This window comes from Schistocerca nitens, chromosome 2 (assembly GCF_023898315.1).
Source record: "Schistocerca nitens isolate TAMUIC-IGC-003100 chromosome 2, iqSchNite1.1, whole genome shotgun sequence".
NCBI lineage: Eukaryota > Metazoa > Arthropoda > Insecta > Orthoptera > Acrididae > Schistocerca > Schistocerca nitens.
In genome coordinates this window covers 552,794,434-552,815,228 of record NC_064615.1, presented here as the reverse complement: position 1 = coordinate 552,815,228, position 20,795 = coordinate 552,794,434, and the positions used below count along the sequence as shown (strand labels likewise).

At 39.8% G+C, this 20,795-nt stretch overlaps 1 protein-coding gene across 1 annotated transcript in view; it reads left to right on the top strand.

The window, feature by feature from the left end:
- Window positions 1-20,795, top strand: part of LOC126236574 (nose resistant to fluoxetine protein 6-like) — a 259,898-nt gene that overhangs the window by 96,406 nt on the left and 142,697 nt on the right. Inside the window, exons 4-5 of the mRNA XM_049945986.1 lie at window positions 5,643-5,713; window positions 20,551-20,747. Of these exons, the coding sequence (XP_049801943.1) occupies window positions 5,643-5,713; window positions 20,551-20,747 (268 nt within the window). The remainder of the gene's footprint in view (window positions 1-5,642; window positions 5,714-20,550; window positions 20,748-20,795) is intronic.

The following is a 20,795-nucleotide window of genomic DNA, read 5'->3' as shown; positions in this document are numbered from 1 at the left end:
ATACCTGCAGTTGAAACTTGTTTTTAGGTTTAACAGTATTTACTTAATAACACGTTAATCCCATTACAAATGGTCAAAGAAGAACAGTAAATATGCTATTTTGTTAGGTATTGGTTATAGAAGAAATGGTTTATTCCAAAATTATAAATAATGACTAAATCAGTATGTACCGAGTGTTTCTAAATGAATGTCAGGGTTTTAAGGCTTGTATCATTTGCTACACTCAACTTATAATTCCAAATAATATATTAAGTGAAACAGCAACTCAGACAGTTTTTCTTACAAGGGTTCAATGTGAGCACCATTCATCACATGGCACACATTGAGTTGATAGTTGATTTCTTCCCTAACCTTGATCAATGTGTCTGGAGAAATTATTGCAACACCTGCTTCAGTCTGATTTCTTAAGTCAGGTAGATCAGCTGGTAGTGGAGCCACATGCACATGATCCATGCACTTGATCTTTTATAAACCCTCACAAGTAAAAATTGCATGGCATCAGATTGAATGAATGTGGAGGCCATGTAAAACAAGCTTTGTCATCCAGCTCGTTGCAGCAATCCAGTAGTCAGGTACAATGTTGTTTAACAAATTATGTACAGAGTTACACCAGTAGGGAAATGTACTCTCTTACTGTGAAATAAAGTTCTGTGATTCAGCTTCTTCCAATTGAAGAAATAGCCATAGTCTTAGCCCATCAAGATAAGAAATACCAGTTGCAGTTGCTCCATACAAAAAGGAAGGCCCATAAACTTTCTGCTGGAATGTGGCACAAAAAAACATTCATTTTGTGGAGTCCCATTGCAACAATACCATCTTGTGGGGATTTGCTGACTCCCAGATGTGCACGATATGTGTCTTCACTTTTCCACTTAGGTGATATCATCATCATCATCTTCGACAGTTTCCAGCCACTGGCTGGGTCTGTCGGGAACACAAGCCTCTCCATCGTGTTCTGTCTTTCCACCATTCCCCCTCTTCCACCTTTGTCCAGTTCTCTCCTCTTCTTGTCACACATTCCTTCACTCCCTTCACCCATCTATCCCTTGGTCTTCCTCTGGGCCTCTTCCCCTCCAGTTGCAGATCAAACATCCTCTTTGGAATTCTTCGCTCATCCATTCTCTTCATGTGTCCATACCACTGCAGTCTTGATTTTTCTATCCTGTCCTGTACTGGTTCCTCCTTTAGTCTTTCCCTCACATACACATTTCGCAATCTGTCTCGTCTTGTTACACTCAACCTGCTCCTCTGGAACTTCATTTCACTAGCCTGTATTCTACTTTTGTCGCTTTTGTGCATTACCCATGTCTCACTTCCGTATGTCAATATGGGGACAAAGTAGGTTTGGTATATAATTCCCTTGGATTTCTGTGGCACCTCCTTGCTCCAAATAAGCCCCCTAATGCATTTGTAGAACTGCCCTGCTTTTCTGCACCTTTCATTTATTTCCATTGCGTTTCCCCCCTTACTTTCAATCATGCTTCCCGGGTACTTGAAGTTCTCTACCACTTGTAGTTTTTCCCCTCCACAAGCTATATCCACATTTGGCCTATTCTTCTTCCTTGTTGTGACAATTATTTCACTTTTCTTTGCAGAGAAATGCATTCCATATTGTGCTGTCGTTGCCTCCCATACATCTAACTGCTCTTGCACCTCCTTCTCGCAATTTTCCCATAACATCAGGTCATTGGCAAAAAGCACTGCTTTCATTTTATGATCTCCAATTGCATCTGATACTTGCTGTAGGATTTCATCCATAACAATAATAAACAATAAAGGCGAAAGTGCACTTCCCTGTCGCAGCCCATTTTCCAGCTTGAACCATGCAGTACGTTCCCTCCCCACTTTCACACAACTCTCGCTTCCCTCATACATTTTTCTGACTTTTCGTGTTATCTCTTCATCTATCCCTTTTGAGTTCAGCACATCCCAGAGCTTGTCCCTACAGATACTGTAATACGCCTTCTCAATATCTAAAAAGGCTATGATTAAGTCCTTCCCGTACTCATAGTGCCTTTCCTGCAGTTGCCTTACCGCAAATATGAGGTCCGTTGTTGATCTTCCCAGTCTGAAACAGTACTGCTCCTCTTGCAGTCTACTTTCAATACTGCTTCTTATTCTCTTCTCCAGGATCTTTTCATAGATTTTTCCACAGTGGCATAGCAGGGTGATTCCTCTGTAGTTCTCACATCTCCTTTTATCCCCTTTCTTGAAGATCGGGACTATAATTCCTTTCTTCCAATCCACAGGAATTCTGTTCTCCTTCCGCACCACCCTCAGTACTCTGTATAGCCACTGGGTTCCTACTACTCCTGCTGCTCGTATCATATCCACTGTTACTTCGTCCCAACCTGGTGCCTTGCCCCCTTTCATCCTCTTTATGCTGCTTTTAAAAAGGGAACATGCCTCGGATCGCGGAACGGATTTAAAGGAAACCGACCAAGCAATGGAAAAGGATTACGAGATGGTTTACGACTGGGCACCTTAAACGTAAGGACTCTAACTGGGAAGTTAGAAGAAATTGTAGAAATGATGGAAAGGAGGAAATTGGACATCTTGGGACTTGCTGAGACTAGGTGGAGAGGAGTTGGTGAAAAACCACTAAGTAAAGGATGTAAACTGTACTGGATAGGGAATGAGAGGGGAAGAAATGGAGTGGCAATAGTGGTCAGAGAGGGTCTGCAGGAGGAGGTGGAAGGTATCAATGATCGAATGATAAAAGCCAGAGTACGAGTGAAAGGAAAAAGCATTGAAATCATCCAAGCATATGCCCCATAGGTGGGGTGTACAAAAAAGGAGAAGGAGGAATTTGAAGATGACATGCAAAAGCAGCTAAATGGAGGTAATCAGATTATAATAGGGGACCTCAATGCACATGTTGGCACAGACAGGAAAGGGTTTGAGGAGATAATGGGACCAGAGGGCTGGGGGAACCGAAATAGAGAAGGAAAATTGTTGCTGGAATTCTGCAAGAGGAATGGGCTGGCGATCGCAAATTCCTGGTACAAGAAGAGAAGTAGCCACAAAATAACTTGGTACAGTGGAGACTGGTCCCAAAATTCAGTAGTAGACTATGTACTAGTGGATAGGCAGATGATGAGCAGCCTCACAGATGTTAAGGTCATTCCATCTGAGGCCTTAGACAGTGACCATCGGCTGTTGGTAGCCACCCTGAGAGAGAAAAAAGATAGGAGGGCAACAGATATACAGGAGAAAAGGTTGAAGACATGGATGCTGAAAGAGGATGAACGGAGGACCCAGTACCAGACACTGATCAGGAAGAAGCTGCCAAAGGAAGATCAGAGAACAGTGGAAGAAGAATGGGGAGATTTTAAGAGGGCTCTAGTTGAGGCAGCTGAGACTGTGTGTGGAAGAACTAGCACAAAGAGGAGAAGTAAGGAAATCCCATGGTGGAACAACATATGTAAAGAGGCAGTACTTCAAAAGAACAAAGCCTTCAGAGAATGGTTCCAGACCTGATCAGAGGAAGCTAGGGTAAAATATAAGGAAAGCAAGAAAGCGGCACAGACCATAGTAAGGGCGGAGAAGAAGAAGTGGATGGAAAAATGGACAAGAATGTTAAAAGAGGACAGTGAAGGGAACAAAAAAGTACTTTACACCATGGTAAGAAATAAGAGGAATGACAGAAGTGAGTGCCTGAGGATCATGGATAATAATGGAAGAGTTGTGGAGGAAATGCATGAGCTCAAAAAGATTTGGAAGGAGTACTTTGAAGATCTGTTGAATGCCACCAAGCGGGTAACTAACAGCGATGGAGAGCCTAAGGCAGCAGACGATTATAATAGTGGGGAAATTGATGATCTAACTTGGAATGAAGTGGAAGAAGCCATAAAGAGGATGAAAGGGGGCAAGGCACCAGGTTGGGACATAGGTGATATGTCAGTTCATAATTGAAAATGACGCACTCCAGAAAATCATCATTGTCATGCAAAAACATTTTGTTTGCAAAGTTGAAATGTAAAACATAGTCTGTAGGCTTTGGACCATGTAACAACTTGGAATGATAAGGATGTTGTTGTAAGTGTCTCCTTAAAAGTCTCCACACAGACATCACTGGAGCTAAGGTGCTCATCACCAGTCCGTGATGGCCCAGGGTATGTTTAGTGGCTGCTGTGTCATCCTCTGCCTTGAGGTGTCATGCAGATCCAGCATGGGCGGGCAGACTTTCCAGACCATGGTGTCACTACTACTCTGTCAAGTAGCTCCTCAATTGGCTTCATGAGGCTGAGAGCACCATGTACCAGTTCTTCCACCAGAGGAAAATCTTTGACAGTACCAGGAATCAAACTGGGGTCCTCCACATGTCAGCCACCTATGGTGACCACCCAGCCACAGATATAGACCATCTTTGGAATGTTAATTCACAAAATAGCCTCCTGAACTGATTTATTGGGACTGTGCAAGAAAGACTCTTTCACTTGTTCAACATTTTCTTCAGTAACTCCAGGCATCCCAAATGCTCCCCTTTGCAAAGACAGCCTGTGTCTTCAAACTGATGATACCACCTATGGATGTTATTATCACTTGTAGGATTACAATGGAACTTAATAATGACCACACCTTGCACTATAACAACAGATTCAGTCCATGTAATATGTAAAACACAAAAATTTTCTGTTCACTAGTCACCATCTTTGCTAGTACCACTTTCTAACAGAAGATAGGAAACAGTGAATGCACATGTGCTTGGGTGTACAAACAAAACTGTTTGAGCTCCTCTTTCATTTAACATATTAATTATAATTGTAAGTTGAATGTAATAAAGCCTTAAAACCCTGATATTAATTTTGAAACATGTAGCAGAGTGACAATTTATAGTCAGGACAATTGGACAACTTCTACGAAGCAATATGAAGCAAAAATGGGGAGAAAGTGTGGACAACACCTGGAATAAAATATTATGTACCAAAAAGAGAATATGTGATGGTTGTAATCTAGATCTAAAGCTACATTACAAATTATGTGACAAAGTCATCCACTTTACCACTGAAAAGGATTAGTTATGCACAGAGAATAATTAAAAAGCAAAAATGTTCAGCAACATTATTTCTGAATATTTAACAAAAGCTGTTACAGTAACAATATTTTATTCCCTGATTTTGGTTCTTAAATGGTCAATAGTGGAAAGAAACCATTATTCACTACATCCAATGATGTATTATTCATGATCTTAAAACACTCATATGATTATTAAGAATGTAGCTAACAGATGAATAACATCTTAACAGTGTATTTAGAAAAGTGATAGTTGTTTCAACACTAGTGGCTTGTCCCCTAATTTTATGAGACATTAATTAGTAGCATTTTTTTAACTTCAGAGCATATGGTGATGCTGTTTAGTTTACGATGTGTGTTACACAAGTGGTCAACCTAGCAGTATCTCTAGAGTAATATATTTTGAACTCGTTCAACTTCCCTGAAAGTTCTTTCTTGTGGTGAGATTTGTGGAATATGTATGTTTGATAGGATGAATGATGAATTCTTAAAGTGATTATTTTAATAAATACTTTCTTATATATACTACATAAACAAATCCACTATTTAACTTTTTATAATAGTTTATGTGCAACAAAATCATCATTCTAAATAAAACTGAATTTGTGTCCTTTTTACTGTTTCAGAGGCATTTACATCTTCTTCATTGTATTAACTGCCCTGAGTACTGTATATGATATGGTTGCTAAAGAACAAGGTATGTATAGTTTTACACACACACACACACACACACACACACACACACACACACACACACACACACACACATAAACAAACAAACAAAACAAAAAATAACAATTACCACTACTACTTATACAAGGACTAACATTCTGAGAGGAATTACAGCTAGCTCTAAATGCAGAAAAAAGTAAGGTAATGTAGATGATAGGAAAAACAAACCCATAATGATAAAATACAGCATAGTAGTGTGCTGCTTGACACTATCTAGGCATAACATTAGAGAGCAGTACAAAATGCAATGAACATGAAAGTATTGTAGTAGGGAAGGCAGATGTTCACTTTGGGTTTATTGGGAGAATTTTAGAAAAGTGTGGTTCATCTGTAAAGGGGACCGTACATAAGACACTGGCATGACCCATTGTTGAATGCTATTCAAGTGTTTGGGATCCATATCAAGTCAGATTAAAGGAAGACATTGTATCAGTTCAGAGTCAAGCTGCTAGATTTGTTACCAGTAGGTTTGAACAACACCCAATTATTACAGAGTTGCTTCGGGAACTCAGATCACTGGAGGAAAGGCAATGTTCTTTTTGACGAGCATTATCCAAAAAATTTAGAGAACCTACATTTGAGGCTGACTGCAGAATGATTCTACTGCCACCAATGTACATTTCACATAAGGACCATGAAGGTAAGATTAGAGAGATCAGGGCTTGTACGGAGGCATATTCTCTATGTGATCAAAAGTATCCAGACACCTGGCTGAAAATGACTTACAAGTTTGTGGCATCCTCCATCGGTAACATTGGAATTCCCTTTGATGACAGCTTCCACTCTCGCAGGCATTCATTCAATCAGATGCTCGAAGGTTTCTTGGGGAATGGCAGCCCATTCTTCATGGTGTGCTGCACTGAGTAGAGGTATTGATGTCGGTTGGTGAGGCCTGGCATGAAGTCGTTGTTCCAAAACATCCCAAAGGTGTTCTATAGGATTCAGGTCAGGGCTCTGTGGAGGTCAGTCCATTACACGGATGTTATTGTCATATAACCACTCCACCACAGGCCGTGCATTATGAACAGGTGCTTGATCATGTTGAATGATGCAGTGGTCATCATTGAATGGCTCTTCAACAGTGGGAAGCAAGAAGGTGCTCAGAATATCAGTTTAGGCCTGTGCAGTGATAGTGTCATGCAAAACAACAAGGGGTGTAAGCCTCTTCCATGAGAAACATGACCAAACCATAACACCACCACCTCCGAATTTTACTGTCAGCACTACACATGCTGGCAGATGACGTTCACAGGGCATTCACTGTACCCACATCCTGCCATTGGATCGCCACATTGTGTACTGTGATTCGTCACTCCACAAAATATTTTTCCACTGTTCAGTCGTCCAAATTTTATGCTCCTTACACCAAGCAAGGTGTCATTTGACATCTACTGGCCGCTCGACAATAAAATCCAAGTTTTCTCACCTCCTGCCTAACTGTCATAGTACTTTCAGTGGATCTGGATGCAGTTTGGAATTCCTGTGTGATGGTCTGGATAGATGTCTACCTATTACAAATTACAGCTCTCTTCAACTGTTGGCGGTCTCTATCAGTCAACAGACAAGGTCAGCCTGTACGCTTTTGTGCTGTACATGTCCCTTCACGTTTCCACTTCACTATCACATTGGAAACAGTGGACCTAGGGATGTTTAGGAGTGTGGAAATCTTGCATACAGGTGTATGGCACAAGTGCCACCCAATCACCTGACCACGTTTGAAGTCCACAAGTTCTGCAGAGTGCCCCATTCTGCTCTCTCATGATGTCCAATATCTACTGAGGTCGTTGATATGGAGTACCTGGCAGTAGGTGGCAGCACAATGCACCTAAAATGAAAAACGTATGTTTTTGGTGGTGTCCAGATACTTTTGATCACATAGTGTAGGCAGTCATTTTTCCCTCACTCTGTTTGTGAGTGGAACAGGAAAGGAAATGACTAGTAATGGGTCACATGTCATATGGTGGCTTGCAGTATATGTTATGTAGATGTTGTAGATGTAGATGAAACAAATTTGTTGTCATCTAAGCAAACATTGAGGTAGTTTTCTTAAAACTATGACTGTAGTCACATAAGGGTGAAAACAGCAAGCAACAGAGGGAACTTAGGTGAAGTTTGAAAAAAAATAGTTATTATTCAGTTGGAAAAAATAAAAACTTGAAGGCCTGCTGGAAAAAATACATTGAAACTAATAGACATGTTTGGACAGGTATGTTATATGAGGTACAGCATACAATGAAGATGACATGGAGACATGGATTGGAAGGGGATCACAGGACAGATAAAGGGAAAACTGTTTGGTGGAGGGTATGGGTCAGTTGGTTGATGGAGAATGAGACCAGGAGAATGACAGGAGCAAAGGATGTGTTGCAAAGACAACTCCCGTCTGCGTAGCTCAGAAAGTTGGTGGTGGACGGAAGGACCCAGATGGTCCAGATTGTAAGGCAGCCATTGAAATTGGGCTTGTTGCACTCAGCTGCATGTTGTACCACTGGGTGTTCAACTTTGTTATCGGCCACAGTTTGGCAGTGGCCAATCATTCTGGGGGACAGCTGGTTGGTTGTCATACTGACATAAAAAGCTGTACATTGATTGCAGTAGAAGTGGTATATGACATGGCTGCTTTCACAGGTGTTACTGTAGCAAGGGGTTGGTAGTGGGAGTTGCAGATGGATGGACCAGGATGTTCTGTAGGTTGGGCAGGTGAAGGAATACCCATTAAGAGTGATGGGATGGATTTTGGGTAGAATGTCCTTTACTTCCAGGCTTGATGATGTAGTTCATTTGGTTTTGGGTGATATTAGGTGATGAGGCAGGACTCCTTTGTAGCTGATTCCTGGGGGGGGGGGGGATTAGGGGTGTCTGAGAATGTGGAATGGGAAATCTGTCTGTGAACTATGTTTGTACTTGTAGGATACTGCATGTATTGAAGGCCCTCATCACATCTGCAGTGTACTGGACAAGGGAATTCTTGCACTGCAGTATGCCATCCACAGATTACTAGGCTGTATGGGAGTGATTCTGTGATGTAGAAAGAATGACAGCTGTCAAAATGCAGGTTTCTTGCTTGTTAGTAGGTTTAACATGGAGACAGGTGTGGATGGAAACAGAGATGTGCAAGCCAGTGTCCAAGAAGGTGGCTCCTTGGGCCGAGGAGAGCAACATGAAGAGGATGGGAGAGAAGGTGTTGAGGTTGTGAAGGAATGAGGATTATGTGTCTTTGCCCTGAGTCAAGTTCATAAAGATAAAATCACTGAAGCTGAAGCAGACAATGGATTTGGGTTTTGAGAAGCTGGGAAGTTTTCCTCTATATTGATCGTAAAGTGGTTGGCCTAGGAGGGTGCCATGCAAGTATACAAGGCTGCACCATGGATTTGTTTAGATATCTTCCAATCAAAGGAGAGGTAATTTTGTGTCAGGATATAGTTGGTAAGGTGTACGAAGTGTGAGGTGGTGGGTTTGGAGTCTGAATGACGGGAGAGGTTAGGCCATGGCCATGAGGGATGTTGGTGTATAGAAAGGTGGTATCAACAGTGAAAAATAGGGATTCAGGAGGTAAAGAAGTGCAGATGGTGGAGAGTTGGTGAAGGAACTGGTTAGCATCTTTGACATGTGAGGCTAGGTTTTGGGTAGATGGTTGGCGGTGATTGTCAACAAGGGCAGAAATTGTGTCAGTAGGAGCACAATAACCTGCTATAGTGGAGCATCCAGGGTTGTTGGGTTTGTGGATTTTGGTGAGCACATAGAAGCTGGGCTTGTAGATGGAAATGGACTTGGGAGGACCCAGAGGACTTCAATAAGGATTGGAGGTTACATTGGACTTCTGAGATGGGTTCACTATGGCAGAGCTTGTAGATGGAGGCATCAGACAGTTGTCTGTCACACAGCCACTGCAATTCATCATGATAGTGGTTGAGAAGGAATTCTGAAAGTTGACTAGAGGGTGGTAAGAGGGGTGGGGGGACACACATTGGAATTAGGCTGGCTTTGGTTGAGGAATTGGCCGCAAGGAAGTGTGTCCCCTGTAGAGACCAGGACAAGGAGAGTAGTTCTTTGACAAGTCCATTATGGTTAACCCTTGGCCACCTGATGTGTGTTCCAGATACACTACCACCTGACATCGCTCTTAGGGAGCACTTGCATATTTTAACTTTTATGGTAAAATACTTTAAAATATTGCAATAAATTAAAGCCGTGTCTTTGTTTTCATAATATTTTAATCATAATCAACTTCAAAATGTGCAAAAGTATACTTATATATATCAAAAATCAACACTTAACAAAAGTTTACTCATTCTAGGCAAAATTGTAGGAACTTAAAAAATTTGAGATCTGGCAGTATAACTCCATGTAATATCAATATTCTTCCATATTTATGAGAAGTTCAATATATTATCCATAATATATAAGTCATTTTTGGCACATATTAACATAAGATTTTCAAAATTACAAAGAACAATCATTCATAAATTGCAGTGACACTCAACGCACATTTTTTGACTGAATTCAATGCAAATAGCATTCTTACCTGCAAAACATAAATAGACTGTTTTGTGTTTCTTTTTGGGGCCACAAGTCCAGCATGTTTTCCTTTTTTAAAGTTTTCTGAAGCTTCAGTTGATAATGTACTGGACATTTGATCCATTTTTAGAATTTGATTTATGATGCACTGAAGATCTCTTTTCAAGCCAAAAGTATGCACGTGGTGTTTCAAGTGAAGCTTTATAAGGTCTTGTGCCAACTTTTTTATGAAATTCAGGCATAGTCCTTCACTTGTGCATGGTTCATGTTACTAACAGTGTACACATTTGTTGAAGTTGTGCCAAGGATTCTATAAAATATTGCCACTGGCCTTCATTGAGTTTGCCTAGACGTGGAGTAGATAGCATATTTCTGATGTAGAATGTCAATGCTGCCTTTTGTACTATTGTAAAATATGATCATTTCTAGTTTCTCTATATCTGAATCAATGGCCAGTGTATGATGCATGCTGGCCGAAACAAGAACACAATTATTTTGCTTTGGTACAAAAGACATTAGTGTAACATCAGATGTAAAGCCAAACATGGCTGATCCAACTTCTCTATCATGCCTGAGAAGAAACACAGGTGGGATTTCATGCTTGTTTTTATTCATGGCACCCAATAGTGTCAGTTGTTTTTGTTTTAGCACATTCAGTAGCTCCACTGATGTGAACCAATGACTGGTGGTCACATTTCTGTTTGTACCTTCTGACGACATCACTGATGCACATGATTTTCAAACCATATTTGTGTGGTTTTTTTGGGCTGTACATTTTGAATTTGCACTTTACAGATAAAGCAACTAGCATTTCATCAATGCAAGCATAGCTGCCAATGGAACAGATGTCTTTACAGTTCTGAATAAACATTTCAAAAAGTTAGAATATAGGTGCAGCTAAGTCAGCGTTGCGGCATTCAATTCAAGTATTTGCATCATCAGACCGATGATGGTTGAGCAGTACTTCAAACCTGTTCTTGCTCATAATACAGCAATATATTTCTCTGCCTGTGCCATCTTTGCTGTACCAGCATGTGTAATGTGTATGGTTTTATTTGAAAATGGCAATGTAGTACAGCATACCAATGAAGGCTTTCAATTCAGTTAAATCTACATCATGAACAGCTGTTTCCCTTTGGTAATTAGATTGAGTTTATCTGATATTTTTGTTAGTATATTTTATTATTTCTCCCAATATACTTTCACAGAAAAATAAGCTCCACAAATCCAGAGGCTTTGTGTTTTCATGCAGAACACCTTGACAATTATGTCTAAGTCCATGTGAGTGCTGTATGATGTTATGAAACATAGTCCTTGATCTTGAGACAGGAGGACAGGAAAACTAACAAAATCAGTTCTTACCAAAGTAGCTATGGTATCTTGCCACTGGAACATCATGATCAGAAGATGAATCCTCCATCAGCGTCCTAATGTCATTCTCTTGTTCCATGGGCTGAGGTTCAGGCCCATCACCTTCGACTTCTGAATTGGACTGATGATTGTCTTCAATGATATTATCCACTGGAACATCTTCTACATCACTGCAATCTTCATTTGGGAGTTCTGATGTGGATAATAAGTTTTGAGAATCTATGTCAGCTTCCTCTAACCATTGGACTATATTTTTCTCCATTTTGTCCATTTCAGACATTGTTACCCTACAAAAATAAAAAAAATATGTAATTTAACTAATGTTACATAACCTCCTGACATTGGTCACATGGACCACATGCAAAAAAGTGTTACCAAGTGTGCACGCATCTGGAGCTGCCAAGGACACGGCACAAACTGGAGGGGAAGGGAAAGAGTATGTTGACTCACAGTTGTGTCATGTGCATAATAATGGAAAACATTTAAAAACAAAACCTCACCAGTCTCTGAGACCAGTGTCAGGTGGTTAAGGGCTAAACATGGGCTTGGAATGAAGATGAGGCCTTTGGATAGGACTGAAACTTCTGTTGAATTGAGGTTTTTGGTGGAAAGGTTAACAAAAGTGTTTTAGGTTTGTTTGGTTTCTGGAATTAGTGTAGTGGAGAGATGAAGTTTTGTAGGCTCTTGCAAATTTGAAAAAGGCAGCTAAGCAGGATCTGGGTGCTGAGAGGGGTTGATAAGGGGGTTCACTGTGGGTAGGATAGGTATTGATAGGTAGTAGTGTTCCAAAGTGGGAGTAGGATGTCAACAAATTGGACAATTTATGGAGGTGGCATCTGGAATACTCTTCCAGGCACTGAAGGGAAAGGGTTTCTATTTTGGAGACAGGGTGTATGTAGTTAGGATTGCTCAGTTATGAAATCTTGTGGAAGGAGCATAGGTGGTTCTGGGATGTGGTGGCACCGAGATGTGTTTCTGCAGTACCATGTTTGTGAGGGATAGGGACTGGTGAAGTCTGAAAAGATGAAGGTCATTGTGAAAGGACAGATGGCATTCAGAAAAGGGAATTTTTATGGTTAGGCAGTTGGTGAGGGGGGAGTAGGGGCTGAAGGATCATTTAACAAATAGGATGGGGAATAAGGATTTACTTAAGGAATACTTTCCTGAATTGGTGCAGATAGATAAAACAGGGGATGGTGCTAGAAAAACATGAAATAACTTGGGGAATGGACAAATGAAATTATTAAGTGTGTAAATGGAACAGGACAAAAAAGGTGAAAGTTTGGAGGGTGAAAAGAATGGAAGAAATCTCTGTCCATATTAAACCCAAAATCACAACAGTATCTGCAATTTGACAGCTGTGGTCCCTTCAACAAAATCACACTCATACAGCCTGACCAACTCTGGATGGTGGATCTGAAATGATGAGAACACCCCACGTAATTGTCCCACCATCCCCAAGAATCAGCTACAGAGGAATGCTCACCTCATTACCCAATATCACCCTGGACTGGAACAGCCGAACCCTATCCTTCAACAAGGCTTTGTTTATCTATCATCATGCCCATAAATAAGGGACATCCAAACCAAGAACCCTACTACCCCTCCTAAAGTGGTATTCCTCATCCACCCAAACTACTCAACATCCTGGTCCATCTGTATGTCACTTCCACTCCCAACCCATTGCCACAGGTATCACATCCCTGTAGATGACACAGGTACAGCACCTGTCAAATCAACCTATCAAGTACTTTCTTTTCCAGTTTTGTCACAGGCTTATTCCATCCCACAGAGGCAGAGTCACCAATGTAAGCAGCCATGTCATACACCAACTCTGTTGCAATGACTGTACAGCTTTTCATGTCAGTATGTCAACCAACCATCTGTCCACCACAATAAATGGCCACTGCCAAACTGCTGCCAATAACTATGTTGATCACACAATGCCACAACATCCAGCTGAGCACAACATGCTCAATTTCTACGGCTGCTTCACTACCTGCCACTGCATTAGATGTGTAGCCTGTAGACTTATCACCACTCCCTCTCATATTCCTAGCCAGCAAACCTGCTGTCTCCACCCGACCCACTAGTTACCCACCCCCAAACCCCTTCCTGCCATCTCCGTCTCTCTCTACCAACCCCTCTTGACACAACTACCATTTTACCCCTAAAGCTAGCAAGTTTTCTTTCTCTCTGATGTATGCTGTCGATGACTCAGTGCTTCTACTATTCAGTAAGTGGTCACCTTTACCCTACATTATTTAAATTTTACCATGACTTCCCACATACGTATTTCCTAAAAAAGAGAAATATATTAATATTCGACATGAAATTAAATGTTAGGAAATACTTTCTGAAAGTATTTGTTTGCCATACATCTTTATATAGAAGTGAGAAGTCATTGATAAACAGCACAGGCAAGTAGATAATAGAAGTTTACGAGATGTGGTATTACGCAAAAATGCTGCAGATTAGATGGGCATATTGTATAACTAATGAAGGGGTATAATCAAATAATGGAAAGCTGAGATGGAATAACAAGAAATTAATGTGACCTGAGTGGCCATAGGCATAGCCACCATGAGTGTGTGTGTTTTGCATATCTGTGTGTGTGTGTGTGTGTGTGTGTGTGTTTTCTGCTTCTGAAGGGGGAATTTTTTTAGTCAAAATCTAAAAGTTTAGCAATCCTTTTACTGTGTTTGCCTGCAACTCAACACCTTCTCTATGTGATGAGTAGCAATCCATCATATTAATAAAAAGATACTAAACTGAATTGAGGAGAAAAGAGCTTTATGGCACAGTTTGGTTAAAAGATGGAATAGGTTAATAAAACACTTTTTGAGACATCAATGAATAGTTAATTTAATAATAGAAGGAAGCATAGGTTTGAGGGTTCTTAAATTCTTAAATTTGTGGAGGAAGACTTAGGCTTGGATATATGAAGCTGGTTCAAATGGATGCTGAGTGTAGTGGTTATGCATGTATGAAGAACTTGCTAAAGATAAACTAGCAGAGAGAGGACCAAATGAGTCTTCGAGCTGATTTCCACAACAACAAAAAGGTTTCTTTTATTTCTTAGTGTTTACCATACTTGTGAGACATGTCAAATAATTTATATTCTCTTTATGTGTCTTCAAAAGTGAATATAAAATTTCCAGTGATGAAGTAGTAAAGCAGATAACAGAAACTATCAACAGTGAAGTTCAATAACCTGATAACTACACAAGTCTAGAATTTATTTTGACCTGGCAAGGGCATGGAGATAGATTGTTTTCACGTCTTTTGTCATCTGAGCTATAATACTTTGTTAATGATTATTGTTTTTGCTTTGAACATTTGATGCAAGGAATTTCCCTTGAGGTGAATTTTATGACTTTTTGGCATTCTTCTTTTATGATGAAGCAAATGCAACAGAACTAACAAGAAATGTTTTTACTTTATCTACATGATTATAGTAGAGGAAAGTGCAGCAAGACAATTCTTAAATTGCTCCATGATTGTCAGTTTTAATAAGAGTGAGTTTTGCTGTAAATTATACTATTTGTCTTTGAAATGAGAAGCTGGGTGCTACCATTTATAATGATTGATATCAGGCAGTCATTAAATGTGACCGGCAAATTTGTTAATTAGTTATTTGATAAGACTCTGGACTTACATTCTGTTGAAGTATGACTCAATTCCTTGCCTTGCCATCCTGATTCAGGCTGTTAGCCATTTCCACAAATCATACCATATGAATACAATGCTGATGAATCAAAACAATATATTGGTACAATGAATACTGTATCTGAAGTTATATAGCTATACTATACTGAAAAGAATGTTAAAATACTGTATTGCCATGTTAAAACATAAGTCAGCCCACATGATGCCATGGTTGTTTCAATGTGATGCAGAAACTTTGCTAGGAAGCCCTTACACTTCCTCCATACAATCCCAGTCTCTTCTCATCCAAATTTCATATTTTTGGAGCCATGAAGAAGGACATTTGTGGCATTGATTTGCTTCAGACAAAGAGACACACCTGGGTACAAGCAGTTTTTGTAGTATAATGCTGCTTCATTCACCTGTCATAATACCTTTTAGGTATGACCAAATTTTAGCACTAGTCTTCTGACCTAAAGTATCTAAATTTGGACAAAGTGAAGAAGGAGTAACTGAATTAATTGTACATAGTTTTGTGATGTGAAATTTTGGTGGTAATCTCCCAGGCTGCTGCTTCTTCTTCTTGTTGTGCAATCTTGTAAAAATAGGTTCTGGTAGCAGGTTTAAGTCTGACATTTGCCTTTAAATAGATTGTCTTGGTCATGATGTCATTTTCTACCAGAAGGTTTAATTCCAGATTCTATTACACTTTCATAGATGATTACAATATTCCCTTATATTAGTGATGAGATCAATTTATAGAGCAACCTTCAGCACACATCCACTTCCTAGCATCCCTCACAACCAATTACATCATCTGCACCGATAGGTCAAAGAACTTGTAAAATCTCCAGGTTCAGGCTGGAGTTGTTATTTTGGTTGTAGTTGACATGTTTCTGAGATAGGTTAATACCATCACAAAAATTAGAAAAACATGAAACATTAATTATTTGTGGGAATATGTTTATATTGTGTTAACAATGATACATTTAATTTGATTTGAGCATGTTTTCCACTATTGATTATGAAACATGTGTTTTGCAGTTTTGTGTTTGTGTACAAACTGTTTACATCTGTTTTATGTCCATATCAGGCTTTACAAATAATAAAAGTAAGTTTGGTGTGAACAGTTTTGTGAATCAACTATCGTTTTGAATTCAAAATCATGATTCAATTTTCATTTTTCAAATTTGGCTATTTTCTGTTAGGGATAGAACTGACAAAAACTATGAAGCATTTCAGTGTCTCTGGTCTCCTAAGTTTTTGAATAAGATATAAAGTTCCAACAGGTAATATAATTAACAAATTAACATTATTGCACAATTTGTAACTTTCATCTTTTGGTTTGTTACTGAAATTAACATGCCTATTTCTATTACATTAACACTCAGAGATTCGTTTACATTTAATACACATTTTGTCTGTTGCAAAATTTATGTTTTCTCAGTAAGTGTGCAGTTGCAAATTTGGTTGTGTCTACATTGAAGATAATTTTTGATAAGCTGTAAATGGCTACATTTGTTATCTGTCACAATATTGTGTGAACAGTTTGAACCAAGGCTTGTATCTTCTTAAGATTGTAAAGATAAACTAGAAAGCTTTAGTGAATCTACCAATACCATATCCATAATTTTATAGTAGGCAACTGCAAACATTTTTCCATGAAGGCATCGACCATCTTGTCTCACAGTGAGATAAATGTACTAACAGATATGGCAGTTACTTTTGAAATAATAAACAGTTTACATACTTTTCTCCATCTGTCTTGTTTTAATTTGACTGCCCTTATATACAACTCTTCATACTTTGTGCTACCCAAGAATTGCAGTTGTAAAAATCAGAAAACTATACTTACATCCTTATGTCCTCCGTCGCCTTCAGATTAGTCATATCAGGTGTGTATGCAATGATACCAGCATTGTTACCAATTTTGGAAGCACTCCTGGTAGTCCACAGGGTGAAGTTTAGGACCCATTGCATTTCCACATGGATGTCTTCAGTTGAGTCAAAATGCCGCCTTTTCAATGCAATTTTTATCTCCAGGAACAGGTGGACTTCGCATGGGGCTAGGTTAGGTGAGTAGGGAGGGTGGGGGTCTGTTGCCATATTGTTTTTGGCCAGGAATTCCTTCACAATGAGTGAGGTGTGTGCGGGTGGATTGTCATGGCGCATGGGTACATTGCCATTGTGCACTAACCAGTCTTTCTTCTTCCACAACTCTGGCTGGAATGTCATACTGCTACTGGTTTGACCAGTACAATGAAATTCTTGTAGTTGGGCATTAATCAAGGGAAACAAACAAAATGTACTAGCATATCACATGAAACTCTTTCTTACTTACACAAATTATTCTAATATGTCCCCTTGGTTATGTGTCATTAGGTTGTAATTGTTGATGACTGTTTATTAGGGACTCATATTTTTTCCATCCATGCTCAACAGATAAATTTTTGTAGATAATATTCTGGTTGAGCTGCTAAAATATTGTCCTCTATCTGTTCAACAAAACATACATTTCATACACTATGGAATTCTTCCTCACTTGGTGTTAAAGCCCACTGGCTCAGAATAACACATTTAATTGCAGAGAGGTTGGGAGAGGTGGACCAGTTCTCTGTCCTCTGCATTCTCTGGAGCTAAATCCACTAGACTTTTACTTATGTAATGAACCGCGATACAAGTTGTAGAGAGTCTTTGTCCACCTATTGTAGAAGGCTGTAAAATTATATATAATACTTCAGGGATACAGCACTGCATCTAGGATACAATGTGGTAGTGTATCAATGCATGTATCAGTATTAAATGAGGTGACTGAATATTTTGCTCAAGACAGAGTTTCATGTTGCATGTTGGTATATTCTGTTCATATACATTCATTCATTCATTTACACATCATATTCTGTAAACTCCATCATGAATGAGAGCCTCCAGGAATGTGGAATTAGTCTAAATATACATTAATAGGTAGAAGCAGCCACTGCAGGCTGCTTCTGTAAAGTATACTACCAAAAAGTTACAACTAGGCTGATATACTGACAATTTGACAATTGTATGAACTACTTTAAGTACTTTACACACACACACACACACACACAGAGAGAGAGAGAGAGAGAGAGAGAGAGAGAGAGAGAGAGAGAGAGGGGGGGGGGTGGAGGGAGGGAGGGAGAGAGAGAGAGAGAGAGAGAGAGAGAGAGGGGGGGTGGAGGGAGGGAGGGAGAGAGAGAGAGAGAGAGAGAGAGAGAGAGAGAGAGAGAGAGAGGGGGGGTGGAGGGAGGGAGGGAGAGAGAGAGAGAGAGAGAGAGAGAGAGAGATAAATTAAAAAAAAAAAAACAGCTATGTTGTAAAAAGCCACGTCTCCTCATCTTCTGTGGACTAACTAGTGTTTCTAACAAGGCATTTGTGGAACCTTACATAGATCACCATTAGCTGTCCATATACTGGCAAAATCAAGGCATGATTAATGTAAATACGAGATTTATGTAGAATTTACAACTTTGAGTCCAAAAATAACAATAGGTAGTAGTAGTTTATAAGCTATTATTTTGTTCAGTTTTTAATGTTTGGAGATTTTCAATTCCAGGCTGATACATGCTGGTAATCTGTTGTAATCTGTTCCATATGAATACAAGCCTCCATTCTGAACCCTAGATGAGGTTGCATAATTTGTATAGATACTATCAACAAGTGGGCATTGAAAATTACTAACAACAATATTATGAAAAGGATAGACTTTAACTCACCATATACACTGAGGTGCCAAAGAAACTGGTGTAAGCATGTGTATTCAAACAAAGAGATATGTCTGGCGCAGTTGTTAGATCAGTTGCTGCTGCTACAATGGTAGGGTATCAAGATTTAAATGAGTCTGAACATGGTGTTATAGTCAGTGCATGAGTGATGGGATGCAGCATCTCTGAGGTAATGATAAAGTAGGCATTTTCCTGTATGACAATTTCATGAGTGTACCATAAATATCAGGAATCCAGTAAAATATCAAATCTCTGACATTGCTGTGGCTGGAAAAAAATCTTGCAAGAATAGGACCAACAATGACTGAGAATTGATCAATGTGACAGAAGTGCAGGCCTTTGACAAATTACTGCAGATTTCAATACTGGGCCTTCAACAAGTGTCAGCATGTGAACCATTCAATGAAACATCATTGATATGGGATTTTGGAGCTGAAGTCCCACTAGTGTACCGTTGATGAATAAAGGACACAAAGCTTTACCCCTCTCCTGAACCTGTCAACACCGACATTGAACTGTTGATGACTGGAAACATGTTGACTGGTCGGACAAGTCTCATTTCAGATAGTATCAAGCAGATGGACATATACAGGTATGGACAGTCTTATAAATCCATGGACCCTCTGTGTCAGCAGGGGACTGTTCAAGCTGGTGGAGGCTCTGTAATGGTGTGGGGCATGTGCAGTTGGAGTGATGTGGGACCCCTGACTCTGAGAGGTGACATGTACATAAGCATCCTGTCTGATCACCTGCATCCATTCATGTCAATTGTGCATTTCGACAGACTTGGGCAACTCCAACAAGACAATGTAACACCCCACATACCCAGAACTGCTACAGAGTGGCCCCGGAACACTCTTCTGAGGTTAAACACTTCCACTGGCCACCAAACTCTCCAGACATAAACATTATTGAGCATATCTGGGATGCCTTGCAACATGCTGTTCAGAAGTGATCTCCAACCCCCCCCTCCCCCCCCCCCTACTCTTATGGATTTATGGACAGGACTCTTAGTGTCAGTTCCCTCCAGCACTACTTCAGACATTAGTCAAGTCAATGCCACATCGTGTTGCAGCATTTTTACGGGCTCGCGGGGACCCATACACAATATTAGAGTGGTGTACCAGTTTCTTTGGCTCTTTGTGTTGCAGACTGGCACACTGAAAAGACTGCTATATATTTTTGGTTTTGCCCGAAAGGTCTTCTTCTGAAGTAGAAAACACACTCACATCCATACAAGTACTACTCAAACACACATGACCACTTCCTTTGGTCACAGTGGCCAGTTGTGAATTAGACAATCCATCACAAATTCACTCCTTCTGTACAAATGAATAATGAACTAGGAAGGATAGCTTTAGAATATGAAAGCCTTACTGAGGTCATTAACTGCACCTGCTTGTAACAGGCATTACTAGTATTAGACATGTGTTGCAGAATGATAAATAAGGGAGGGGAAAATGTTATACAATATCTTATGTTGCTGCATAATTCATTATAAGTGTATCTGTTTCAGGTGCTAAGCAGAAGTTATTCACAGCATTTTCAGCAACTAAAAACTGGAAGCAATTAATGAGTGTGAAATCACCATATGGCTCTTTATCAGTCCTTAACGGAATGACATTCATAACTATAGGATGGGTGATGGTCTCACACAGATATATCATTGGCTCAACCATACCAAGTGACAATGGTAACACTTTCATGAATATGGTAAATATAATTACAAACATAAAAATGCATTTAATGATAAACAACTGC